At 43.3% G+C, this 26115-nt stretch overlaps 1 protein-coding gene across 3 annotated transcripts; it reads right to left on the reverse strand.

The window, feature by feature from the left end:
• Positions 1-233: 233 nt before the first annotated feature.
• Positions 234-25349, reverse strand: STPG4 (sperm-tail PG-rich repeat containing 4). Of its 3 annotated transcripts, none has more exons than XM_083494832.1 (7): positions 25105-25349; positions 20191-20259; positions 18198-18458; positions 16965-17029; positions 15809-15857; positions 3308-3412; positions 234-1101 (listed from the first exon to the last, which is right to left on the reverse strand). In XM_083494832.1, exons 1-7 carry the CDS (start codon positions 25150-25152, stop codon positions 985-987), a joined length of 714 nt encoding a protein of 237 aa, XP_083350958.1. In that variant the 5' UTR covers positions 25153-25349; the 3' UTR covers positions 234-984. The 3 variants fall into 3 exon arrangements, with proteins under 3 accessions (XP_083350958.1, XP_083350957.1, XP_083350959.1); XM_083494831.1 differs by lacking the exon at positions 25105-25349 and adding an exon at positions 22391-22501; XM_083494833.1 differs by lacking the exons at positions 3308-3412; positions 25105-25349 and adding an exon at positions 22391-22496.
• Between the last annotated feature and the right edge of the window lie 766 nt (positions 25350-26115).

Below are 26115 nucleotides of genomic sequence, written 5' to 3' on the forward strand. Positions count from 1 at the left end.
GAATGAGATTCAGCAGTGGTTCCTATTGGGGGAAGGAGGGTAGAATTTCCACTGCATCTCCTGATGTCCACACGGTTCCAGCAATCCCACCTTCTACCCACCCCACCACCTATGGGACCCAAGGATGAGGAGTAGAAATGGAAACCCTACTACATGAGTAGAAGTTTGTTCTGCTAGCAGATGGATCCAGGGCTACACCACCCTTTGAAACCTTGCAAAGAGAACAGCACCAATTTCCGAAAGCCATTTATTCCAGAGTGGCTCCACTGACTTCAGTACCATTACTGGGGGTGGGGTGGGGATGCTTCTGAGTGATAGACAATGCTCTGACCGACTGGAAATACGTGGGGTGGGGTGGGGTGAGGACACAGAAATCTGTGGAATATAAAAAGATCAGCAACAGAGTCTTTTTTCCTTCTACCTCAGGGAAAGGCTGTGATGGCTGAGCCCCCTCAAATCGTTCAGCAATCTGTGTTCTTTTTTCTTCTTCTTTCCACTGCAGATCTTGCATTCAGCAGAGGCTGTCCTTGATCAAACACTCTTTGTATCTAGTTCGGGTTAAGCTCTACCGAATCCAGAGAGGAGTGGAGGAGAATTGGTCCCTCGAGCCAGCAGAGGAACCTGGCTTCAGCCCAACCAGCAGCTCACAAGGACTCTGGGGTCAGGATTTATTCCCATCGCTCAGTTTCCTTGCTAACAGAAAGAAGCGTACTGAGTGGTGGAGGAACACGACTGAGCCACGTCAAACAGCAGGAACAATGAAGAATCTTAGGATGCGAGGAAAGGGCCAGGGAGGAAATGGAGGCAGGGAATCCAGTGCACAAAATCGCATCATGGTGTTGGCACTGTGGCCCACTGAAAGCCAAAGGAATAAAAGTGGGCTGATCGGTCCTGGTGAGGAATGGGATATGGATGAGGTAGAAGAAGGAGCGGTCTTTCAGAATCAGTGCCCCTGAATTCCGTGTACTGCACCACTCTTGTTTTCTAAAGCTCTGGAGTATTGCTGAAGAAGATAGTGTGCTCCCTTCCCAGACTCTCAATGGTTCTTGGTTGTTTTGGAGACTGGTTTGTAGGCCAGTAACTCCCTGGGCCAGGAACTTTCTGTATGGAAAGAGTAAGAAACAAGGCAATTATTAGATTAAACCGAGGTAAAAGGTAAAGGTAAAGGGACCCCTGATCGTTAAGTCCAGTCGCGGACAACTCTGGGGTTGCGGCACTCATCTCACTTTATTGTCTGAGGGACAGCTTCCGGGTCATGTGGCCAGCATGACTAAGCCAAAACAGTGCAGAGCAGCGCACGGAAACGCCGTTTACCTTCCCACTGGAGCAGTATTTATCTATTTGCACTTTGACGTGCTTTTGAACTGCTAGGTGGGCAGGAGCAGGGACTGAACAATGGGAGCTCACCCCGTCATGGGGATTCATGACCTTCCGATCGACAAGCCCTAGGCTCTGCGGTTTAGACCACAGCGCCACCCGCATCCCTTAAACCGAGGTAGGCTTGCATAAAGTAAAACACTAGAGCCAGCATGCACAAGATTGCCACATTAGTGTGTTAACTAAGTGATAACATTTTTGGTTACCATTTTAAGCCTGTATTTTATTTTTAACCCATTCTCTGCTAACCTATTTTTAAATCCCGTGTCTTCATAATATGTGTGGGCTCTCTCTCTCTCTCTCTCTCTCTCTCTCTCTTTCTCTCTCTCTCTCCCTCCCTCTCTGAGCTAGTGATAAATACCTCACATCAGGCTGAGAACAGGACTGGGAGGAGGAACCACACAGAAATATTCCCTCCCACACTTGGAAAAATAGCTCAGTTCTGAACCCAAGTAATCACCCGAGAGCACAAAGGGGTCCTCTTAAGCCTTCACCCACCCTCCTCCTTAGGAGGAGCAAATTCCCTCCTTCGTCTTTATCATCTGCTCACCTGCTCACCCCCCATCCCTCCAAAACTATCTCCTTTCCCTCCCACACAACTGCTTACAAATGTGAGGCACACTAGGGAAACTGCATTTCCCAGGGCTCCTGGCATCAGGCTAACGGTGGTAGCAACATGCCTGATGTTGGAGAGAAAGAAAGCAGAAGAAGAAGAGGAGGAGAGAAAGAGAAATACTGTCCACCCCTTCCTCCCAACACTGCTATCCCTGGAACAGCAAGAGAGGTAAGTGGACATATGGGGGGAGTGAAAATGGGTTCAGAAGCAAACGGGGTGAGAATTTTACATTCTTCTCTGGTTCAGGTGAAAATCTGAGGCAGAGAAAAACTTTTAGGGATGTAACGCTTGCCTCGTGGTTGAGCGAGAGCTTTATGAGTTCTCACATTTCAAATTTCTGAGCCAGGTAATACAAAATGTGGTACAACAGATCTCCCTGCCTAATAGGCACAAGCAATGGTAAATTGACTCAAAACAAGTGTTAGGGCAGCTGAGACACCTGAATCCCCACCTATCCAATCCAGATACAACTTTCATTTCTGCTCAGAGAATAGAGGTGGAATCTACACACATATAAAAACCGTTCTGAAAATGCTTTTTTTTTAAAAAAAAAATTACATTGAATTTTCCATAAGGCTCACCATCGCCATCTAGTGTCACATTGTATATTGCACTTAAAACACACAACGTTTTATTTGCAGCTATATAGCTGAAAAGTCTCAAGCTGTTTCTTTTGATCTTGGCAAAGACAAATGGTCAATACAAGGCGCCAAGCTCTAACTCTTTAGATGAGCATATTTTCAACTCACAAGCCAGAACTCAAGGTTTCGTTAAGCAAAGAGAAATGTAACACCTCATTTTATTCCAAAGTTGCATAGAAGTATATACTAATTAGCGATTTAGGTTTTGACAACATGGCTATGTTCTATCCTGATAGGCTTTTTAAAAGTGTAATTGTTTGTATATGACCCGTTCTGATTATTGGTTGGCAATCTTATTTTTGTTTTGATGGTGGAGTGCAAGCATAAACACAATTGGCGCACTAATTGTAATCAAGCTGGAATATGAAAGAGGCAATAATGATTGGAAAATATAATGTACCCTGTTAAGGGAGGAGATAAAAAGGGCAAATTCATTATATTAAGGTGGGGTTTTCTTCATGGCAAATCCTCTGTTTATATCAAAACAGGTCTGGCAAGTCATTATCATTTTAGAATATATATTTTTTCTATTCACCGTAATTTCGACAAGGCAAGCTATTAAAACAATCTGTGTTAAGATGCTGCGAGATTACATGCTGAATCCATTTTGTATTCTGAAGTTTGCATTTTATAACTGAATTAATTCTTGGTCAGTAAAGAAAATCATACTCACAGAATGGGATGGCAGCAACCGTGGTACTTTGGACAGGAAGCATGACCGAATAGGTGTAGGCAAGACTTCTTTTATGTTATATGTACCCGGGCCTGGGCCTTCTTTCTACAACATAATAATGCTTATGGTTTATTTCAGAGATGTTCACATATGCATAGACGGGATCATTAATACCATTAATTGGACCACAATACCTCAAGGACCGCTTCTTCCCATATGAACCGACCTGGATCCTGAGATCAGCACCTGAGAACCTGCTTCATGCACTTTCTCTGCCAGAGGTCTGGAAGATGGCAACAGGAGAACGGGCCTTTTCTGCAGAGACCCCCTGTTTGTGGAATGCTCTCTCCAGGAAGACTCGCCTGGTGCCTTCACTGCATATCTTGAGGTGCCAGGAGAAAATATTCACCATCTCCCAGGCTTTTGGCTAATTAAACATTATATGGCCTAAGTACAACCAAACTATCCTGTTTGAGCCCTGCTTGTGTAAATATTCATTTAAGCATTCCCCTTGTTTCTGTGCTTAGACTAACCTTGTGAAGAATATAGAGAACACAAAGATTTGATGGACTATGAAAGAACTTAAGGAAAGGAAGTGACTGAAGAACAGATGTAAAGGTGAACTAGATAACTTAGAGACGTGTGGTGAAAGTGGTGGAAGTCTTTTATAATATTTTAACTAGGATTTATATATTGCAATGTTTGAAGTATGAATTTGGTATTATTATGAAAAGTATTTTTTCTCTTTTCTCTTTTTACTTTTCTTTTATCTTTCGTCTTTCTTCTTTTCTAGTCTGCATTTTGGAAAATACATAGATAAATGTGTTTACAGTGTTATGTATTGATTTCTTTCTATTTCTTTTTTCTTTTTATTTTCTTGTAATACTTAATAAAAACTAATAAAAATTAATAAAATAAAAATAAACATTATATGACCTTTAAAACTGGCCATATTGTTTTTGTGCATTACAATGTTATGTATTTTTGTGCTTTTATATTGTAAACTGCCCTGTGATCCTCCATTTGTTTATTATTATTATTATTATTATTATTATTATTATTATTATTATTATTTCAACTTATATACTGCCCTTTATCAAAAGATCCCAGGGCAGTGTATAACATTAAAAACACATCACAGAACATCAGTGCTTAAACATAATAAAAAGCTTACCGACAGACAGCCTAATACTAAAATAGTCATCATAATAACTTCCACAGATTATTTAATAACTATAGGTAAGGGGTAAGGGGAATGTTTTTGCCTGGCACCTAAAGACATAATGATGGCACCAGTGAGCCTCTCTGGGGAGAGCATTTCACAATTGGGAAGCCAACACAGAAAAGGTCCTCTCTTAAGGAATAGTATAGAAATTTTAATGATGATGATGATGATGATATTGTCACATTTCAGTCTGGAAGCCAGGGGTCACCAACCTTCTTGGACTGGGGGCCCATTTTGAATTTTGAGAGTGTGCAGAGGGTGGCAGTTACAAAATGGCTACCATGGGGGCATGGCTTGGCACAAAATGGCTGCCATGGGGAGCATGACATAACATAAAATTAGAGAAAGTACCAGCATTGCTTCCGGAGTAAGCCCAAGGGAGACCCCACATAGAGCATCTTTAAGCAATCCAATTTTGAGGTTAGTAACACCTGGTGAACATTTGCAATATTGGGCAAGCTGTCTTCCAAGGTCCGCCATTAGTAATTGTCTCGTTGAGAATCCTTGCTAAGATCCTAGGAAAACCCCAGGGTTCACCTTCCGAACACAGTTTACGAGCCACTGGCACAGAACAAACTATTCCCGTCCTTTCATTGTGTTCTGAGAAAGCCAGAAATAACATTTCATTTTTTGCCACAGAAGATCTGAGCAACGCTGATGGTTTCTGACAGGTTCACATGCCCCTGAAGTAATTACGGGATATCAGCCTCATCTTGGAAAGAGAAACAAGCAAACCTTTTAATATATGAACAACTGACACAGATCACGGGGCTGTCTCATTGCTTCACAACAAAACCCTTTACGCCCGTCCATCTATTTTCGATCCCTCGCAGACACAAGTGGCACCAACGCGTCAAGCAACACTTTCATATTATTGTTATAAAGCCAAGAAAAATAAAATCTATTTATGTTCAGTAGATAAGTTAACGCCTGTCTATTCCCCGCCTCTCGTGTTCATGTGTTAGCATCTGTCATGTTCCTTAGAGCATAAAAATGATGCTTTTTTAACACATTTGAAATGGCAACCTCTCTTGTGTGTATTTGGTGTTTTGTTTTGTCCCCCTCCCCCAATCCTTTCTTCTGTAGCAATTTATTTTGTCCAGAGGAGAGAGAGGTTTAAGGGCTTTGTACAGATTTCTGAAAATTTCACCTGGACATAGGCATAGCTGGGGGGTGGGGGCCTGCCCCTCCCCCAACAAGCAAATCAATAAAAATACTTAACTAACTGAGGTTCTCCCCCACATTATTATTATTATTATTATTATTATTATTATTATTATTACTATTACCCCGCCCATCTGGCTGGGCTTCCCCGGCCACTCTGGGCGGCTTTCAACAAAATATTAAAATACAGTATAAAACACATGAAGCCTGCCCACCCCAAATAAATCCTGACTGCACCCATGCACCTGGACACAACATAGTAGGGACATTAAAAAAAAACAACACTTGAGAAGAACAGCCACTTTTAAGGAAATGCTTTGTGACAGCCTGTAGACCAGACTTCCCCATTCTGATGCCCTCCAACTTCATGGGAATACAATTCCCCTGAGGCCAAGCTAGCATGCGCTACTTTAGAGTGTAGGATGAGAGTGTCCTACTTTACAGAGGATTTTCACTATTTGAAGGGTTGTCTGGCTCAAGTCCACTTTAAAAGCAAGGAAGGGAGAAGAGCGGTGTTGAAGTCGCCCATAAACAGTTAGAATCTAGACAGCAAGACAGGGCAAGCCAACAGGTCACTGGCTCTTAGTCTCCCCCCCCCCCCTGTGCTGAGATGCCTTACCTCTCACCCCTGAACTTGGCAAAAAATCTGCTAGGCCTGGAGCCTAGCAAATTTTTTTGCTGCAGACACTAAAATTCCATTCCCTGGGTATTTTGCCAAACAAAAATTTGCTTCGTGGTTTTAACGGAAAGAAATCTTAATAAACGGAAAGCGGATGACCGCTTGGAAAAAGTTAAGCATGATGAAGATGAGAGATGAGTCATTCCATAGCAACTGAAACGGGTAGATGAACAGGCCTCCTTCTGGAACTAGACGAAGGTTTCTTCTTTCCGGTTTTGATACATTTATGCTTTCCTATTCTTTATATTAAAAAACCATTAACAGTCTGGTCATAACCATGACTTGATCCTGGTTTCAGATCCTTGTTTGAGAACAATAAATCAAGGGTTGCTATATTCAGACTAAACAGTAAACAGTGGTTTGTGGCAAACCACAACTGGATTCCTTTAATGACCTCTCCACCTGAGTGAAGGAGGCAATGTGCAACCCTGACGGTTCATCATGCTCATAACAATTAAACCATAGATGGTTGTTACATCTGAACTGGCCCTTACATTGGGCAGTTTGGGCATAACATTACTGACTTAATAACAGTTTCCAAACTGTGGATCATGACACATTAGTGTGTTGTCTGCAGTGTGCAGGTGTGTCACACAAACGCTTCCTGCGCTCCTCCTGGGACTGGAAAGGGGTTAGTTCAACCTCTGGTTTGCTAGTAAAACTGAATTACTGTGCCGCAGAATGATGCATGTCTAAAAAGTGTGTCACCAATATGAAAAGTTTGGAAAGCTTGAACTAACAGCTAAATAAGTTGAGAGTGAGCACTGGGCCCCATACATTGCCTTTCCCTCTGTGGACCAGCTCCAGCACTTAAATCCTCATCTCTTTAAACAAGGGGATGGGAAGCTGGGGTCTTCCAGACATAGTTGGCTTGTAGACAGTATGGCCAGTGGTCATTGATGATGGAAGCTGTGGTCCAGAAACATCTGAAGAGCCCCAGATCTCCATCCCTACTTTAAGCCATAGTTTCCTGTTACACCTGTAACAGGAAACTGTGACTGTCTGTTTACTTACCAGGGTAATAAACCAGGGTGAATGTTGCACATATGGTAACAATGCGCAATGAAGTGCATTGCACATATGTCCCTCAAAAGACCCTTCATGAAGGTCCTCTGTCCTCTACTGTCTTGTCGTGTCCCGTGTCCCACCCCCCAAATAATAGGCAGTGCAGACCATCACCTGCAAAGCACACGTTTTGGTGATTGCTGCTGCAAATGTTAAGATGTCGGTTACAGCTCATTTGTTGCAAAATATTGGACAGCAGCTGTATCAATAACTCATTTAAGGAGCTGTTGTTTACACAAAATGTCTCTTCTATCACGGAAGGCCACCTGGCATCGGGACATTAATGAGATCCTCAAGGATTTTCAAATAAAAGGTTAACATCTATTTAAAAGCCAAAGCACAACCTCAAGAGAATTCAAGTTGCACACAATCCTTTGCTCTGCTTTCACAAAAGAAATGCTGATCAACCCTCACAAGGATTTCCCCTTTCCCCAGGATCCTCCATTGTAGGACTTCAAAAGCGCTAATCTGATCAGGGGGACAGGAGAAGTGTGCTCTTTTAAGTCAAAATCCTGCTCTGTGTTTGATCAAGGATTTGGCATGGCTGGCATCTGAAAATTAGCCACGGTATTTGGAAGGAACAGAGGTTCTTTAAGCCCAAAGAAAAACATCAGAGCTGGATCGCTTTATTTCTTCAAAAGAAAAAAAGACACGTAAGCATAACTTTCCGAAAGACAAGAGGGCGAAAATAGACATTGAATCAGTTCTGCGGATGGCGCTGTAGAGCTGATTGAAATATACTCAGAGTCGAGAGTGGATTTCATACTCTTTATTCAGCTCATAGTGGGAGGAGGAATGGAAGTTTCCCCAAAGTATCTGCTTTATATACATTATTTACACAATGGGCTACACGTGATTGGTTAATTCCAGAATTCTCCTGTGGGCCGATCAGGTTGCGGATTCACTTCCATCCGGAGCTGGATTGGGTGGTTCCTGCAGACCAATCAGACTGCTGCATTGTTCTAGGACCAATCAGACTGCTGCATTTTGGATCCTATTGTTCTAGGACCAATCAGACTGCTACATTTAGGATCCTATTCAACTCAGTACATAACACTGATGAAAAAAATTGCCAGGCTCATTTGGCAGGGAGAATCCTTGCCAACCTCAACACACACACACAATGCCATGGGCTGGCTGGACCCAGAGGAATGGTGGGAGGTACCAGCTGGGGAACCCCCAAGGGATGAAGGCTCAGAGCCTGGGGATTGGTGGTGGGACAATGATGAGTGGCCCGAGGGAGAAGAGGGAGTGGACTGGAAGGAGGAGGTGTCGGAAGCTGAAGTGGCAACAGGGTTTAGTGAGCAGGAAGAGTCCGTGGCAGAGAGCAGTCCAGAATCAGAGGCAGAAGCAGAGGCTGGAGAGGAGGAGGGCCAAGAGGCAGAGGTGAGTCAGGCTAGTGAAGAAGCTGGGGTGTCTCCTCCTCCTGCAAAGGGCAGCTCCCCATCCCCCATGATCTCCAAGGACCAGGAGAGCCCTTGAATTGTTATAATGCACACTGCTGGCCTGGGTGGAGGAAGAGACGGATGTGTAGAAGCCAGCCTTCTGTATAAAGGTAAAAGTCACCTCTGTTGCTTCACCCACCGCTGGCTCCTGGGAGGTCACCCAGAAGAAAACGCTTCCCTCAGGCTGAAAAAAATACCCCCCACAACTGCACTGTTGGTCTCTGCATGAACAGGTTTCGCCATTTTTCAAAACTGTACAAACCCTTACCAATTACATTTCAACTGGAAGAGTGCCTATGTTGTGGTGCGCCTGCAGCAGCACAACCAGACGCCTTCATCTGCTCCAGTTGCAACAAAACATGTCTCTCCTGCATCAGTCTCTACAGCTACAGCAGGCATTGCAAACTTCCAAAGTTTGACTTCACCCTCAAAGGCTCATTCCTCCATTGTCTACCAAGACAGACAGATGTCAACAACCTTTCTGACCAACTTCTGCTCTCTGGGTGCGGGGCGACAACCTATGGTCTGCCTCTGACCTCACTCCCAGGCAAACCTGCTGAAAGCATCAGGCTATAAAGCAATTTGCCATGAGTGGCTGATGTGCTGGACGTGGACTTCAACAGAACCTGAAGCAGGTTTGTGACTACACTGCACTTAGCACACCCACATTCTGGGCCAACAAAAACTGAATTTTGCAACATGCTGGGTGGACCACGATTGGGGAATCTTTGTCAGTCTGAGGGCTGCATCTCCTCCTGGACAACCCTTCAAGGCCACATGCCAGCCACTGGGCAGGGCCTAAGGCAAAAGTGGGAGGAGAAATTCTGTACCATTGTGTGTTTGTACACTCACATATCTTCATCTAGACAAGCAAGTGGCATTATCAGAGCTCATGGGCACATTCCAGCCAGGCAAAAACACCACTCATAGGTGGCATGCAGCAGAGACAGTGGGAGGTCTTGGAGAGAATTAGAGGGCCACATTTGGACCCCAGAGCTGAGGTTCCTCATTCCTGGTAAAGACTGTCAATTCCTGGTAAAGACTAACATATCAGCCTCCTTAAAAGTTTCACCTGTTACAAAGGAGGAAGCCAGTAAATATGGACCTTTGTCTCACTGCGGCCTTCTCCTTTCCGCAGCTTGTCTGGATTGCTCGACAACAGGTCGACTGTTCTCCTTTTATACTGTACAGATTTGGTGGCTAATTTGAGCGCGGCACTTTTTCTCTATGTAAGTCAGGCATGAATCACAGCCACAAACTGTCACCTCTATTCACTAAATGTGTTAGGTGTTAAGAAGCTGTAACGCTCCCCCTGCCCCCTGGCTTCATAGCACAGTGTGTTCCACCAGCTGAAACATTTCCAAAGAAAAATAGGGACTAGTGATGATCCGATGATTGTTTCTGTACCAGAAGAAGAGGGAGTCCTCTTTGGAAGGCTGCGTAACCAGCAGTTCTGCATATCAAGGGAGAAGAAATGGCTAAGGAGTAAACCCTACACAAATCCGGATGATCAGATGGCACCTGGTGCCAAATGTATTGCTCTGCTTTCCTTTGGACCACATCAGCAAGGCCGAGAGTGGGGCGGGTCTTGTCGTCTGGACAGCCCAGGGCCTCTATATACACTGCCCAGGCTTGCATCCAGGGGAGGTTATCTTGGTGCTCCTCGTTGTTGTTGTTTAGTCGTTTAGTCATATCCGACTCTTCGTGACCCCATGGACCAGAGCACGCCAGGCACTCCTGTCTTCCACTGCCTCCCGCAGTTTGGTCAAACTCATGCTGGTAGCTTCGAGAACTCTGTCCAACCATCTCATCCTCTGTCGTCCCCTTCTCCTTGTGCCCTCCATCTTTCCCAACATCAGGGTCTTTTCCAGGGAGTCTTCTCTTCTCATGAGGTGGCCAAAGTATTGGAGCCTCGGCTTCACGATCTGTCCTTCCAGTGAGCACTCAGGGCTGATTTCCTTCAGAATAGAGAGGTTTGATCTTCTTGCAGTCCATGGGACTCTCAAGAGTCTCCTCCAGCACCATAATTCAAAAGCATCAATTCTTCGGCGATCAGCCTTCTTTATGGTCCAACTCTCACTTCCATACATCACTACTGGGAAAAGTGATTTGACTTCATCCCCGGACACGCACTCAACAGTCTCTTGAGATAGACCAATGCCAACAACAAAGTAGTAGATGGAATGTGTGAAATGCCAATTTCATTGTGCCTTTCTGTTCCAATGTGTGCATCTTTATCAGGGCTGGGCAACCCATGGACCTCCTAATGTTGCTGAACTACAATTTCTGACACCCCTGACCATTACGGATGCTGGCTGGGGCAGATAGGACTGGGAGTCTAATGATCTCCGGAGGTCCACAGGTTCCTCACCCCAATTTAAACAGATGTACACAAGGAACAAGATGTGTTCACCATCACTGGGGAATAATAATAATAATAATAATAATAATAATAATAATAATAATAATAATTATTATTTATACCCCACCCATCTGGCTGGGTTTCCCCAGCCACTCTTGGCGGCTTCCAACAGAATATTAAAATACAATAACCTATTAAACATTAAAAGCTTCCCTAAACAGGGCTGCCTTCAGATGTCTTCTAAAAGTCTGGTAGTTGTTTTTCTCTTTGACATCTGGTGGGAGGGCGTTCCACAGGGCGGGTGCCACTACCGAGAAGGCCCTGAACCCTAAATAAACACCCCTAATATAGCATATGAGACCTTGAGAAAGCTGGAATACAGAAAGCTGCCTGTAGTAGCATGTCAAATTATTTTTCCCATCCAGCCTGTGTGGTCTCCTTTGGCAGCAGCACTCTATGGTCTTAGGCAGAGGTTTCCCATATCCTCTGGTATCTTTGGGGTGGAGGAAAGCAGAGATACCAGAGATTGTATCAAGCAACCTTCTGCATGTAAGCTACATGCTCTGCTATTGAACTATGATTCCTATAGAACAGAGGTGTCAAGTTCCACCCAACATTGGGGGGGGGGAGAGCTCATCATGTGTGTGTGACATCACATGTGCAACACACACGTGTGACATCACGCGCATTGGGAGAAGGCCGCAAGACCTGGCAGGGCCCTCCGCCACCCTGGCCCAGTTCCACATGATTGGGGGTTGGGGCTCAGGCATGTCCCCACATACTTCAGGGGGACTGAGGTGTCCTCAGCCCCAAAGGCTTGGTGCCTATGTTTTAGAACATGGGCTTCTCAAATTGTGCTCCATGAGCTAAGCACAATAACCAAATAACACATCTCTCTTTTCATGTCTTCGATCATCCTTACAAAATGAAACAAAAAATACATTGCAAATTCTTTAAAAAGCTAGCATTTTCCACAACCAGGCTTGTGTGAAGAAGGACAAGTGTCTAAAGATACAATTAATTTGAATGTTGAGTTTAATTTTGATTTAATATTTGCACTCCGCTTTTCCTGCGGTACTTTTCCAAAGCGGTTTATACAATAATATCTGCCTCGCAGATCATGACATAAGCGTCCCCTTGGTGCAAATTCTACATTTAGGTGCAAGAAAGTTTTTGGGGGGAGGCATGAAAAACACACATAGGCTCCGGTGATGTTCAAGGTCTTCTGGATAATTCTGCTGGTGTTCAAGTGACAGCTTCGAGGACATGACTGATTCATCTTTTGGGGAGTTTCATACCGTCGACGCTACCTTTTCAACGCTTTCGGGATCAAGCCATTTATCAAGATTATGATGGGGTGACTCATACGCTCTCCAGCTGATACACTTGCTTAATATTGATGGCAAGATCTTGATACTTCCTCGCAGCCTCAGCTCCTGAATTCTGGGTTTTTATTAACCGAAGGCACAGATGCATCAATAATGGACGTGCGCTTGTTCTTCCTGACTATATCTGGACAATCACAGTCAACACATCCATCAAATGGGAAAGGTGTGACCGTACATACCTTGCAAGTGGAATGCACAAGTTCTTCTGAAGGCCAGAACTTCTAATAGGGATTCTCTTGTTCTTCCCTCTCCAGCATTCTTCCAGCATTATTTTGTGGGGATGTAACAAGTATTTGGTGTTTGCAAGCACAGGCTACCCAATATACGGACTCTGTGATGGTCTGGTTTTATTTATTTAAGCTATTTATGAACCTCTTAATTTCTGAAGCTTCTAAGCAGTGTACACACACACAAATTTAAACACACACAATGGATAAGATCAATTAAAATGAATCGTAACAACAGAAAACTTCCTTACTATGCTGCCTGAAAGTTCTTTGAAAAGTTTTACATGGAGAGAGTCTGTCGAATATCAACTGGGAGCGAGTTCCACAACATTGGGCTCATGATACTGAATGCATAGCCTCTGGTGGAAACCAGCTGCGCATCTGAGCCCATAGGAAAGGAGATCTTTCCCTGAAGAAATACAAGTGTCCCTGTTTTCCAGGTACAGTCCCCGGATTTATAGAAGCCGTACGGGTTCCTGGAATGTCCCAGTTTTCTTTAGGAAGTCCCTGTTTTCATCAGAGAAATGTTGGAGGGTATGGCAATATAAGGGAACAGACAGCCCTTAGGAGAGCAGGTCCTTAAGAGAGCAATGCTTGAACTGGGATTGGGCCTGGTTTAGTAAATTAGTCTACATGAGGGACACCCTGTCCTCAAATTACTTTACAATGCAGAAGAGAATAGGAGCATAGAACATCAGTGTTTGCTCTTGGCGGGCAGTATGAAGCCTCTGACTTCACGAGGCCTAGTATAAATACTAGGAGCCCAAACTTTTATTTCTGCATTGGCAGCAAAGCAGTAACAATATTCAGTCCAACAATGCCAGCCGTAACTCTATTTGAAGACATGCTGAGTTGTGGTCAAGCGACTGTGCGGAAAGTGTTTCTTGAACTCTAGTGCTATAAACTTTAGGTTCCTGTTAGGCATTCTTCACATGCTCATAGCTGCCCAGACATCTGGGTTAGGTTTTCAAAAGCTCGTTTCTGACCACACATCTCCCTTGAATGTTCAGGTTGTCCCATAACAGAGTCTAAAAATGAGTTGACTATAGGCAACTCCTTGCCATGATTATCACAGCATGCATCTCAATGACTAGGTAAAGCTGGTCATCAGTAAAGGTAAGGTAAAGGACCCCTGGACAGTTAAGTCCAGTCAAAGGCGACTATGGGGTTGAAGCGCTCATCTCGCTTTCAGGCCGGGGGAGCCAGCATTTGTCTGCAGACAGCTTTCCGGGTCATGTGGCCAGCATGACTAAATCGCTTCTGCTGCAATGGAACACCGTGACAGAAACCAGAGTGCATGGAAATGCCATTTACCTTCCCGCCACAGTGGTACTTATTTATCTACTTGCACTGGCGTGCTTTCAAACTGCTAGGTTGGCAGGAGCTGGGACAGAGCAACGGGAGCTCACCCGGTCATAATAATTTGAACCGCCAACCTTTTGATCAGCAAGCCCAAGAGGCTCAGTGGTTTAGACCACAGCGCCACCCACATTATCAGTATGGTCTTGCCAAGCAGTGAGTAGAATCTCAATATTTCGCCTGGATTTCCAAACCAAGACAGGAAAGTGTAGTCTTCTTACCAAGTGGTTATGTGCTCAGCATGCGAAGTTACTACCACTTGGCAAACTTGCTCAGGCTCAAAATTCCTAACGTAGCAGCAGCAGCCTCTTTACAACAGACCCATCCTCCATTGTGCAAGGAGGGCTGCCTCCAAGTCCCATGGGAACATCTCTTTATGGGTGCAGAGTGATAACATTGGAGCTGGCTCATTTGTGACTCAAATGGCACCAGGAATGCATGCATGTGAATCATCATGACTCATGCCCCCAAGCTCACCACTCCCTTTCCCCCTTATGTCACACTTCATCCATGCAAGGCCCACGGTGAGATTCTACATCCTGCCATCTTAGTGAAGAAAGCTGTTCCTGGAGCCATCAACAGATGTAAGCGAGCATCAAGTTGCCATGTTGGATAACACCCCCACCCCTTCACACCTTATGCGATTGAAATACAATAATTAAACAACGTGTGGGGTTTTTTCCAGTGCAGAAATTCTGCATTTCTAACCCTGTCTACTCAAAAGGAAGTTCTGTTAAATTTTATGGAACTTACTCCAAGGTAAGAGTAAGCCTTAGGAATCATTTCAGAAAGTCTCCAGTGTATGCCCTCATCCCAAAAAGTATATTTTATAATAAAAATAATAATAAATTGGCCACACTCCCTTTTACATTTTAGCCCACTTTGGCACGAAGCCTCCAGAGGGTTGACCCTGGCTCAATAAGGCTCAAGCCCCAAAAAAGTTTAGGTAAAGGTAAAGGGACCCCTGACCATTAGGTCCAGTCGTGGATGACTCTGGGGTTGCGGCGCTCATCTCACTTTACTGGCTGAGGGAGCCGATGTACAGCTTCCGGTTCGTGTGGCCAGCATGACTAAGTCGCTTCTGGTGAACCAGAGCAGCGCAAGGAAACACCGTTTACCTTCCTGCTGGAGTGGTACCTATTTATCTACTTGCACTTCGACGTGCTTTCGAACTGCTAGGTTGGCAGGAGCAGGGACCGAAGAATGGGAGCTCACCACATTGCGGGGATTCGAACTGCCGACCTTCTGATCGGCAAGCCCTAGGCTCTGTGGTTTAACCCACAGAGCCATCCCAAATTTACACTATAAATTTAATCTAGTTTCAAGTCTGTTTAACCGTCACAGCTCCTAACCAAGGGAGGGTGAGAAGTGTAGCTTTCTGAGGGAGAGTTGGGATTACAACCAGAATTCCCAGCACTCACAGCCAATCACAATTTCCAGGGAATATTCAGGTCCATGATGAAATGCCTTGGCTTCCTTGCTTCTTTAGCAGGTGTGAATCTTACATATTAGCATCTATTTGTAAGTGTGCATTTCTTTTCTTCTTCTTTGCATACCTAACAAGTCCTCAATCAGCAGAGTACTTACCGGACCAAAAGTGTTAAGCCGTTGAACTGCAGATCGAAACATATAATTCCTGCATTTGGGGGGGGGAGAGAGAATGTGTTTTAAGTTCTTTTGAGAAGTCCTCAACTTCAGAAATGGTCCCCAGTCCCATTTTCCTTTTAGCTTGGAAATGTATCTGATCAAAAGTCAGCATGCAACTTAGCAGACAATATGCAAAGCTTAAAGAATGTGCAGGAAACACACCTATTTCAATTGTGTTGTTTTAATTGGACCATGGGTTTAGGTGTTTGGTTATTTAATTGTGCCTTTGCACCCTCCCCAAACTACAGTTCCCAGGATTTGCTGGGGTAGGGGTTGCTTAGAATGCACGGCATGTACGCAGCCTTGGTCATTTGGAGATTTTGTTTGTGTGTGTAGCAACTAACAAGCAAACTAATAAATTCAAATAAAAATAATGCACTAGTGTCTGATTCTTTGGACAAGAACTTAGCAGACCAGTCCAGAGGTCAATCTAGTTCATGGGTAGGCAAACTAAGGCCCGGGGGCCGGATGCAGCCCAATCGCCTTCTCAATCCGGCCCACGGATGGTCTGGGAATCAGCATGTTTTTACATGAGTAGAATGTGTCCTTTTATTTAAAATGCATCTCTGGGTTATTTGTGGGGCATAGGAATTCGTTCATCCCCCCCCCCCAAATATATATATAATCCAGCCTCTCACAAGGTCTGAGGGACAGTGGACCGGCCCCCCTGCTGAAAAGGTTTGCTGACCCCTGATCTAGTTCAGCATCCTGTTTTCACAGTGACCAATCAGATGCCCAGAAGCAGGACCCAAGCCCTCTTCCCTCCTTTGGTTTTCAGCAACTGGTCTTCAGAAGCATGCAGCCCGCCCGCCCCCACCATGCCCCATGCTCTCAGTGCAAATGGAGGTCAGCCCTCAAAGCGAGGTGCTTTCTTGAAAACAAACCATCTTTTTAATTGAAGCCTGCTTATTGAAATCAGCAGGAGTCTATCTGAGTTGGTGGCATGAATCGCCCTTTGTCCTCAAGCCATGGGATTTGCCGCCGCTTGGAAATGAGGCAAAATGAAGGCTTTAAAATAAAGCAGGCAAAAATAATCTGTACAGGGTGGGGCAGGAGCAGGAGGGAGAAATGAGATTAGCAAAGACTGTGTACTCACTTGGTTGGAAAAGTGGGCACAGGAGGAGGGAAAAGATCGTACTGCCCGGGGTCAGTGTTTATATCCTGTGGGGAATCAAGTGTACACAATACAAATGTCAGTAACCCAAGTTTTATTTTATTATATACTATTTAAAATAGTTGTTTCCCCAATTCCTCATCACAAAGATTCAGGAGGCAGCTAACAAATCTGACAGGGTAAAGCTTTCTCTACGGATTATAAAATAGTAGCAAATAAAGTTTCAGCAGCTCACAAGTCAACGTTCAAATTATAACATTATCTTTGTTCTGAAAGCTGAGAAGAGGGTTGCCTTCAGATGATTTCTGAGAGAAGGTGCCACAATCCAGAAGGCCCTGCTTCTTCTCTCCTTGCAAAGCTTGATTATTGGGCAGGTTCATGTGGTGGGGTCATGTGTTCTGCTTGCAGGGGTGCCGACTTTCTCCCCACATGACATCACACGCACGTGTGACATCACACACAATGACATCATGCACCCTTCTGCGCACACAAATGCTCACCCGGCGGTGGCAGGCTGCGGGGGATGGCAGCCCTCTCAATATTGAGGGAGGGGACTTAGCCCCCTACACACAAATACTGAGGGGGCGGAAACTCCTTCTCGTTGGCGCCCCTGTCTGCTTGATAGGCCTTCACATAGAACAGTGGCGTAGCGTGGGTTGTCAGCACCCGGGGCAAGGCAAGTAATTTGCGCCCCCTAACCTGTGGATTTGCGCCCCCTAACCCCCAGATGTTGCGCCCGGTGCGGCCGGCCCCCCCTGCACCCCCCACGCTACGCCACTGACATAGAAGACTGTCCTCTATCAGAGAACAGTCCTCTCTTTGAGGAAGGCTTCTATCTGAAGCACTGTCCAGTCCCAGCCCAATTTACATACATACATACATACATACATACATACATACACACATACATACATACATTTTTATTTATACCCCACTCTTCCCGGTTCAGAAAACCAGGCTCAGGGTGGCTAACAACAAATTTAAAACACTTAATTGATGCAACAAAAAACAGCATAAAATACAGCATAAAACATAAATAACAATAAATTCAGAATTCAAAAATCAATTTAGGGGGGAAATCCATCCAATAAACATTAGATGATCAATTATTATACCCCACCCATCTGGCTGGGTTTCCCCCCTCTTTAGTTATTAAAATGAATGCCCCCCCCAAAATATTTTTTTTAATGAATGGGCCCATTTCTTTACTTTTACCTTATCTCTATAGGAGGCATTCGCGGGCGCCTCCCTCGAGACGCTCCTGAAGGAATATGTCACGCGCCTTTTCTCAGCCAGCTCCACAAACGAAGGAGGGACGTATTTGAAGCTGCTTGGTAGGGTCATGTCAGTCATTTGCTGGAAGATGGAGATCCTCTTCCGGCCTTCCCCTTTAAAATTGTACGTCCGCTTCACTGGGTTCAGCTGAGCATCCTCGAGAAAATCCCGGACTGGGTAGCAGCCTGGTATTGGGGTGGGCTGAAGGGAAGAAACTTGAAATCTGACCCACAGCTAGGAATTAACTTGAGGATTTCGGGATTTGTCATACTTATTTGCTCTAGGTTGTAGGTTTTATCCTCCCTTTCCTCTAAGAAGCTCAATGCAGCAGACAAGGAACGGCATTCAAGTGTACATTCCTCTCTTCCCCTCTAAATGGTGTTCTTTAAAGCATAAACACATACTCTCCTTGTGGTTAAATAGCAGTTTTGTTTTATTTTGTTATTAACCGTTAAAAGATGCCAGCCAAAAACCTTTAGGGGAGTTCCAGTGTTAGAGTAAACGCATTAAAATCAGCTGGCTTCGGTTACAGTAATGTCTTGTCTGCATCTCTATTTTAATACCACACTGTCTGAACCAGGCAGGGCCAGCCTTTTTGCTGCCTGAGGTAAAAGACAAGATGGCCTCCGCTCCTTTTCCATGTGCAGAAGCCAACTGGGATGGCTGTTGACTCTTACCACAGCACTGATGAAGGGACAGCATTTTTCACTTGTTGGTGGGGCAGGGGGAGGACAGTTAGTGTAGCATATACAGCTCTTTCCTCCAACAGAGGGGAATTACCTGGGAACTGTAGTTTTGTCAACGGTGCTGGGAATTGTAGTTCTGCAAGGTGCAAATGACAGTTCCCAGGATTCTTTGGAGGAAGCAATGTGCTTTAAATGTGTGGTGAGGATGTGAGAGTATATTGCATACAGTGTTATTCCTCCTCCAGTTGAAACTGATAAAAGGGGAAATTTCAAAAATGAGGATGAGGGGAAGTAAAATCTCTCTCTTCCTCACTTTCGTCCCACCCTTTCTACACCTTCCACCCTGGCTGTTGGAAGGCCAGCAGGATTTAAAAAGTGGTGGTTTGCTCCATCATGAAAAAGTTGGAAGGCTGGCAGGATTTAAAAAGTGGTGGTTTGCTCCCCACCCCTCACCCTTCATAAAATAAGGGTTCTGGTTGTAGTGTAAAAAGTTCTCTATTTGATAAAATGTATTTACTGCTTGATGGGTTTTTAAATTTTTTTTAAAAAAAAAAACATACGAAGCAGTTTACAAAACAAATAAATCTCATTATTGATTAAAAAACAGTCAACAAATCAAAATATTTTAAAAATAGTTTAAACCCACGAAAAACTTTTTAAAAAATTAAGATGCATGCCAACATTCTACATGTCTGAAATACTTGCCTAAACAAAAATGCTTATTTTTATACAGGGGCTCAAAAGAAGGGAACCTGTCTAATATAAATAGGCAGGGAGTTCTGAAGCTTAGGTGCCGCCATGCTAAAAGGTCAATTTCTCAGAAATGCAGAGCAAGTATTATGCAGCCCCGGGAAGAGTGGCAGTTCCACAGATTGAAGTAGCCAAAGGGGTAAAAAAACCAAGGTTGAAATTCGCTTCCAAAATATACAAGATAATGATGCATCCACATGAATCAAGTCAATTCGTGCAAAATACCCCTACAGGGGTGGTTGGTGTGCTTTATATTAGCACTGTTCCCATGTGCATTATGCAAAGGATGGAGTGCCCTTTTCCACATCAGATTTCCACATCAGAAGGCTCACGGTAAATGAATATATTCCAGAATTCTGCTCCGATTAAGAACTGGGGCTTGCAATTGCTGGAAAAATGCAGAGCGCCTTCTAAAACTCTGCAGAATCATCTCAGGTCATGCAGTTTCCACCTTGGTGACACACAGCTAAGCACAATTAAATGAACATTATACATACCCTAAGAGATTCCCTCCACCATGCATCTCTTGCAAAATCAACTTCTTTCTCCTTGTCTTTGTCAACAACCTTCAAAGAAATCCAGATTTTATGTGCAACTTTTTACATTTGTCCATTGGTCATAGATGTATGTACTGTATACATGTTGCCTACATACGAACACATACAAAACCCTAAATCTTCACATATGCTACAAAGCACAAAAAAAAATACACGCATCCTGATCCAAGGGGTCCCAACCATGTGCATAGATAGTGTTGCTTTCCAAACAAGGACCATCAATGGAAGGGAGAGAAACCAAAGCGAGGTGTATCCAGAATTATGGCACTAGGACATGGGCAGTATGTGCATTCATGTCTCTCATGGTGTGGATAAGCTGTATGGTATATGTGACTTTCATGGATGTGTAAAAAAGCTTTTTTTAAAATTGGATACCAATACGCACATTGATGCAGAAGATTTTGAAGATTATTATTCAACTGAAGCCAGAACTCTTCCTGCTGGGACTAATGAATATAAAAACAGAAAATGATTGTGGAATATTATTTTAATATAAGAACACAGCGGCAAGATTGCCATATTCACAAAGATGGAAGGACTCCCTATTATCTACTATGGAGAGTGCTTTTTTCGGGGGGGGGGGTACGTAGGGGTACGCATACCCCTAAACATTTTGTGAATCTAAGTTTGGCCTCATTGAGGGGCAGTGTTTCAATATGAGCAGGAAAACATTATTTTTTTTAGAAAAAAAGCACTGACTATGGAAGAAGGGTTATTGAAATTAATGGATTTGGCTGAGATGGAGAAGTTGACATGTTTAAGTAGAGAAAAACCATGGTTGACATTTATTAATAATTGGAAACTCCTTAAGGATTTTTTGCACAGAAAGGAAAACAAACTTGTGATATCTGGGTTTGAAGACTGAAAAAAGGTTGGTTTATGGAAAGCAGAAGAGTTGGTAACTATTCTGGAACAAGGGTGTTGCTTAAGTCTATAAAGCTGATGAAACGAAGAATCGGAAGTATTTTCTTGTATTTTCTTCTCTTTCTTTTACTTTCTCTCTTATAGTTTTTAATGTTAAAAATGCTTGGTGTTTGATATTGAAGTATATTGTGTATTGCTTTTCCTTTGTTTTTGTTTTTCTCCAAGCCTTACTAAAAAAAATCATTTTTAAAAATAGAAGGTGCGACTTTCACATTAAGAGAAGCAAGTTCACACACCTAGGAAGGGGTGCTTAGAAGAGCTGATAGTTCAGGAATGCATGCGAGAAACATTAAAAGAAAGTAGAGGGCATGCCTTGCATGCAGAGGATCGCAGGTTAAGTTCTTGTGATCTGTGAGATCTGTGAGATCTCGCCTGAAATAGATGGCCGGGCAGGTGGGGTGGTGCACTGGGGGCTTCTGCCACCTGAGGCAGCAGCCTCATCCTGCCAAATGGCTGCACCGGCCCTGGTTAGGGGAAGAGGATATGGCCCAAAACTGTTGTGTGAATGTGTTCGTGAATGATTTTGATCAGTGTATTATATATGGGATTTTTGTAGAGATATTCTAGCTCTATACTGCAATTCTGCCACATGCTCACCTTGAATTTTAATGGATTTTGTTGCTTTGCACATGACTTGCTTTTGCAGTTATTTATTTTGCTTACGTCCGTTGTTTCAAAATATTTGCTGTCGCTTAATTATGCAATTTTAAATGTAGGATTATTATTTCTCCTTTCTTGGAGGTATTATAGATGCTGAATAACCATCTATCATGGATGCTTTAGTTGCGGTTCTTGCATTGCAGAGAGTTGGACTAGATGACCCATGGGTCATACAATTCTATGATTTTATGATTATTAAAAGCCAGGCTTTGGGGGAAGGACGAAGTCTCTGTGGCATAATGGGTCAGTGTGTCTGGATGTTAACTAGGTTGGTAGTTCAAGGCTGCCCAGGGGCGTTTGTGGGCAGGATTGCAGAGGGCTGGACTAAACTGTCCTCAGGGTCCCTTCCAACACTACAATTCTAAGTGCATTGTGATATTTTATTTCTGCTGTTCCAGGCTCTCTTATTTGTGATTTGTAATTAATTTTATTATATTTGATTTTTATTCTTGGGGTTATTGTGTGGCACATAGAGACCACTGAACGAGGATAGGGTACAAATACTTTGAATAAAAGAACAAACAAATAAATCCAAAGATGAGTGTATAGGATTTACCCCAAACTGTCCGCTCACTCTACTTGCGCCCCTACTGCGAGCTAGGATTTCCATCTTCTTTTGGACATAAACTGAGTACTGCTGTTGGTTTGCACCAGAGCTATAAAGGTATCTGTGACATCACAATTCAAGGGCTCTATATTAGAGTGTTCGCACGCAAGAGGAGAAATGGGAAGAGTTTATAAAGCCTGGAAACAGCAAGTGCCTCAAAACAGAGAACTAAGAAAATATAGAAGAGAGTTAAAAAGCAGTAACAATTAGACTTTAAAGAAGAATGGGAACCTTTTACAAAGTACTTAAAGAAACAACAAAATGAACTGGACTCCTTGGCAGGTTTTGAATAAACAGTCACAAACTTTTTCTTGGTAATATATAGATAGATAAATTAAGGTTCTTTACAATTTTATAATATGCAGAGAATAACATCTGATGAAAAACCAGAGAGAAGAGCTGAGGGAAGTCTGGGGGTGGGGTAGGAGGGGGGTTCTTTTTGGGGGAGGGAAAAATGGGGGGGATGAGGATGATGTGTTTTTTATAAATTGTTATGTTGAAATTCCTAATAAAAAATATTCAAAAAAAGAAAAGAAAAAAGCAGTAACAATTAATTGCCAAAAAATATTTTTTTTGGGGGGGGGGAGAGGAATTGCTACATATTTACATTTATTTAAGATAATGTATAGACTGTTTGATTGTAAATAGAGCCTCTAAGCAGTTTACAAAGAACAAAGCAAACATGAAAATTGTCAATAAACGACAAAGCTAAAAACAGATTATTTAAAGTAACAGTTAAGCTAAAAACAGATTAAAACGTCTACATGCCTGAACAAAAAAAACGCTTTTAGCAGCCCCCACACAGAGTGCATTACAGCAATCCAATTTTGAAGTCCCTTGTGATCCCAGCGTTAACCTGATTTTAACCTTCTGGTGAACAGGTTTTTGCGTTGTTTCAGAACCTTGCAAGACCTCTTTGACTAGAGGCGACAGTGGCTGGACAAAAGCGATGTGTACAAACAAGACATTTAAAAGAGCCATTTCAAAATCCTATTAAAAAAACCTAGTCATTTTCAATTGTTTACTCTGAGTAGACCCATTGAAATTAGCAGACCTAAATTAGTCATGGCCATTAATTTCAACAGGCCTAATCTGAGTAAAAGTAACCTGAATTAATTCCTGCATTGCAGGGGGTTGGACTAAGTCCCTTCCAACTCCTGATTCTATGAATACAAGCCAGTCTTCCTCCAGCAAAAAAAAAAAAAAAAAAAAAAAAAAGCTGCTTATCTATATTTTGAATAAAAGGATGGCAATAAAGGATAGTGTCCCAGTGAATATACCAACGTCAAGATTTGAAGGTGGAGTACCAGGCGATCAAGTTAATGAGAGTGGACTTGTGTTTCTTGAACACTACAGAATATGGCAAACTGCTTTATAAACTGCATCTGAAAAGCTTTTTGCAATACGGCATGGTAGTTTACTGTTAAAATGCAAAATAAGAATTAAAATCTAATCGCTCATATCCACCAACTGCTCTGAGTGCTTCAATTAGCTCTTTGGATCCCAGACCATAGTTGCAAGTTGGTTTCCCAGCCACAGAGATCAGTAGCTCTCTTGCTTTGGGTGTGCCTTTTTGTTTGCTTGTGGGAGTCGAGGAACATGGAAGTAGCCTTATATTGAGCAAGAACATTGGGTCCATCTAGCTAAATGTTTTCTACAATGACCAGCAGGGTGAGACAAGGGACATTCCCAGACCTTCCTGGGGAATGAACCTGGGACCTTGTGCTTGTAAAAAGCAGATGAGCTTAAGTGCTGCCTTTAGAATTTGGTACATTGGAAGGCTTTTGTCGTTTGCACACACACACACCCTGCCAATAATCTCCCTGTGATGCAGCTGTTCTCTTCAGCATAAATGAACCGTATGAAAATTAAAGTGCATTTCCAGGGAAATCAGGGCATTCCCATCTCCAAGAGATTCCAAGGGTTTATTCTGATGATCTCTCAAAGCATGACCCAAGTACATTTCATCCTTTGAAGGGCTGTCATGCCCCATGAAAATGCAACCAGATGACCAGTCCACACACAGCATGGTTACAGGATGAATCATATGCAGTTGCCATGACTACTGCATCCTACAGACCCTTGCCTGTGTTCTCAGAACATGAAAGGTTGCTACCACAGTTCCCATCAGTTTTACCAGAACTGTGTGAAAGGATCTGAAATGTCTTTGTGTAATAGGCAGAACACACTTAAAATGGGAACTCCAGGTGATCATTGCACAAAACCATCTTAAGCAACAGAATGTGGGAAGATTCTCGCTTCAGGTCTTCTCAACATGCAACGGTGGGGTGATGGAATCATGTGTGACCTCTTTTAAATATTACCAGTATTTTAAGGTGGGGAATCCCTGTTTGTTGCTATGACCAATATCCTTTTACCCAATCTAAGGGCTTTTTGTAATACAAAGATGACGCCACACATCCACTTTCCCATGGAGGCAGGGCTTGAGGTCTCTCTTCAGAATGCAGAATTCCTATTGCTTCATGGTGGGGGACAGGGGGTGAGAGAAGACATAAAATCTCTTAATCTCCCTCCCTCAAGCACCAAATTTCAGCTGCCAGAGAAATTTCCTAGTTATGACGCATATGACTGAGGCCCACACTGTGATCAGTCACCATAGAACATTGTCAAAGGCTTAATGGAAACCAAAAGGAGTCACAAACCGTGTCTTCAGACGCTTGCGCAAAAATACTGCGACGGCCACCAAGCATTTCGACTTTAAGGTTTCGTTATGGTTGGTAGCGAGTGGAACTTCTGTACATCACGGAAAACTGCCTTGTAAAGATGTGGCCATGCTTTGCCTCACTGACCATCCCCAGATGCTATCCCACCACACCTGTATCAAAACGAGAGGACTCCTAATGAGTCACTACAGAGGCAAGGGCCAGAGCTTTCCTATGTACCTCTCCTTGCACTCACTAGCAGTTATAATGAAGTGTCACTATGGACATTATGATACAATGTACAAACTCTCAATCAGGAGGGAGCTTTTGATTTTGAAACACATGCAATCTGTCCATCCAGGAATGGGGGGGGGGGACCCTTGTTTTTGGGCTTGTACCCATTTACTAGTGGAATGAGGAAGATTGAACTAAAAATATTTTAGACCACTTTAGCATTCAAGCTTCAGGGCAGCTTTACCAAGTACAGACTGTATGAACGAAAAACACACAGAAAATAAATAGCATACATAAGACACTGCCAGGGCATGGCAAAACAGAAACCAAAGGCTGTCGGAAACAAGATTTTTATTTGTCTGCAGAAGAAGAAAGTTCATAGCATTGGGGATGCTACAGAAAGCCATGCTTCTGATAAAGGCTAATCTGGTGTCCCTGTGATATAATTTGAAGCAGAACCTCATTGGAAGATAATAAATGCTGAGGAGGAAGGCCTCATATGAAAGGAAACATTCATTGATATAGTTATACTCAAAGCCATTTGTGCCAGCACTTTGAATTGAGCCCAGAAACAGACCAGCAGTCGGTGCTTATGCTTTGAGAAATGATGCAAGTATCTGTCCACACCTCTTAGCAGATGATCTGCTGCACTCTACAGAGGCTGAAGCTTCCAATCTATTCTTTAAGCAAACATTATGGACAATGCTTTTCAGCTTTTTACAGTAATGCAGTCAGAGGTCATCAAATTAATGTAGTGGGTATAATTGAAAACACTAC

The sequence above is a fragment of the Podarcis liolepis genome (assembly GCF_965112155.1).
Source record: "Podarcis liolepis genome assembly, chromosome: 3".
NCBI lineage: Eukaryota > Metazoa > Chordata > Lepidosauria > Squamata > Lacertidae > Podarcis > Podarcis liolepis.

What these genes read in the sequence shown, in the direction of transcription:
- STPG4 (XM_083494831.1), bottom strand. Translation starts at nt 22,444, where the DNA reads ATGGAAATCCTAGCTCGCAGTAGGGGCGCAAGTAGAGTGAGCGGACAG. An exon ending in GGTGGAGGGAATCTCTTAGG is followed by an intron (nt 18,459 to 20,190) that starts GTATGTATAATG and finishes TCTTCCCTTCAG; the next exon opens with CCCACCCCAATACCAGGCTG. An exon ending in GGCTTAACACTTTTGGTCCG is followed by an intron (nt 3,413 to 15,808) that starts GTAAGTACTCTG and finishes ATTATGTTGTAG; the next exon opens with AAAGAAGGCCCAGGCCCGGG.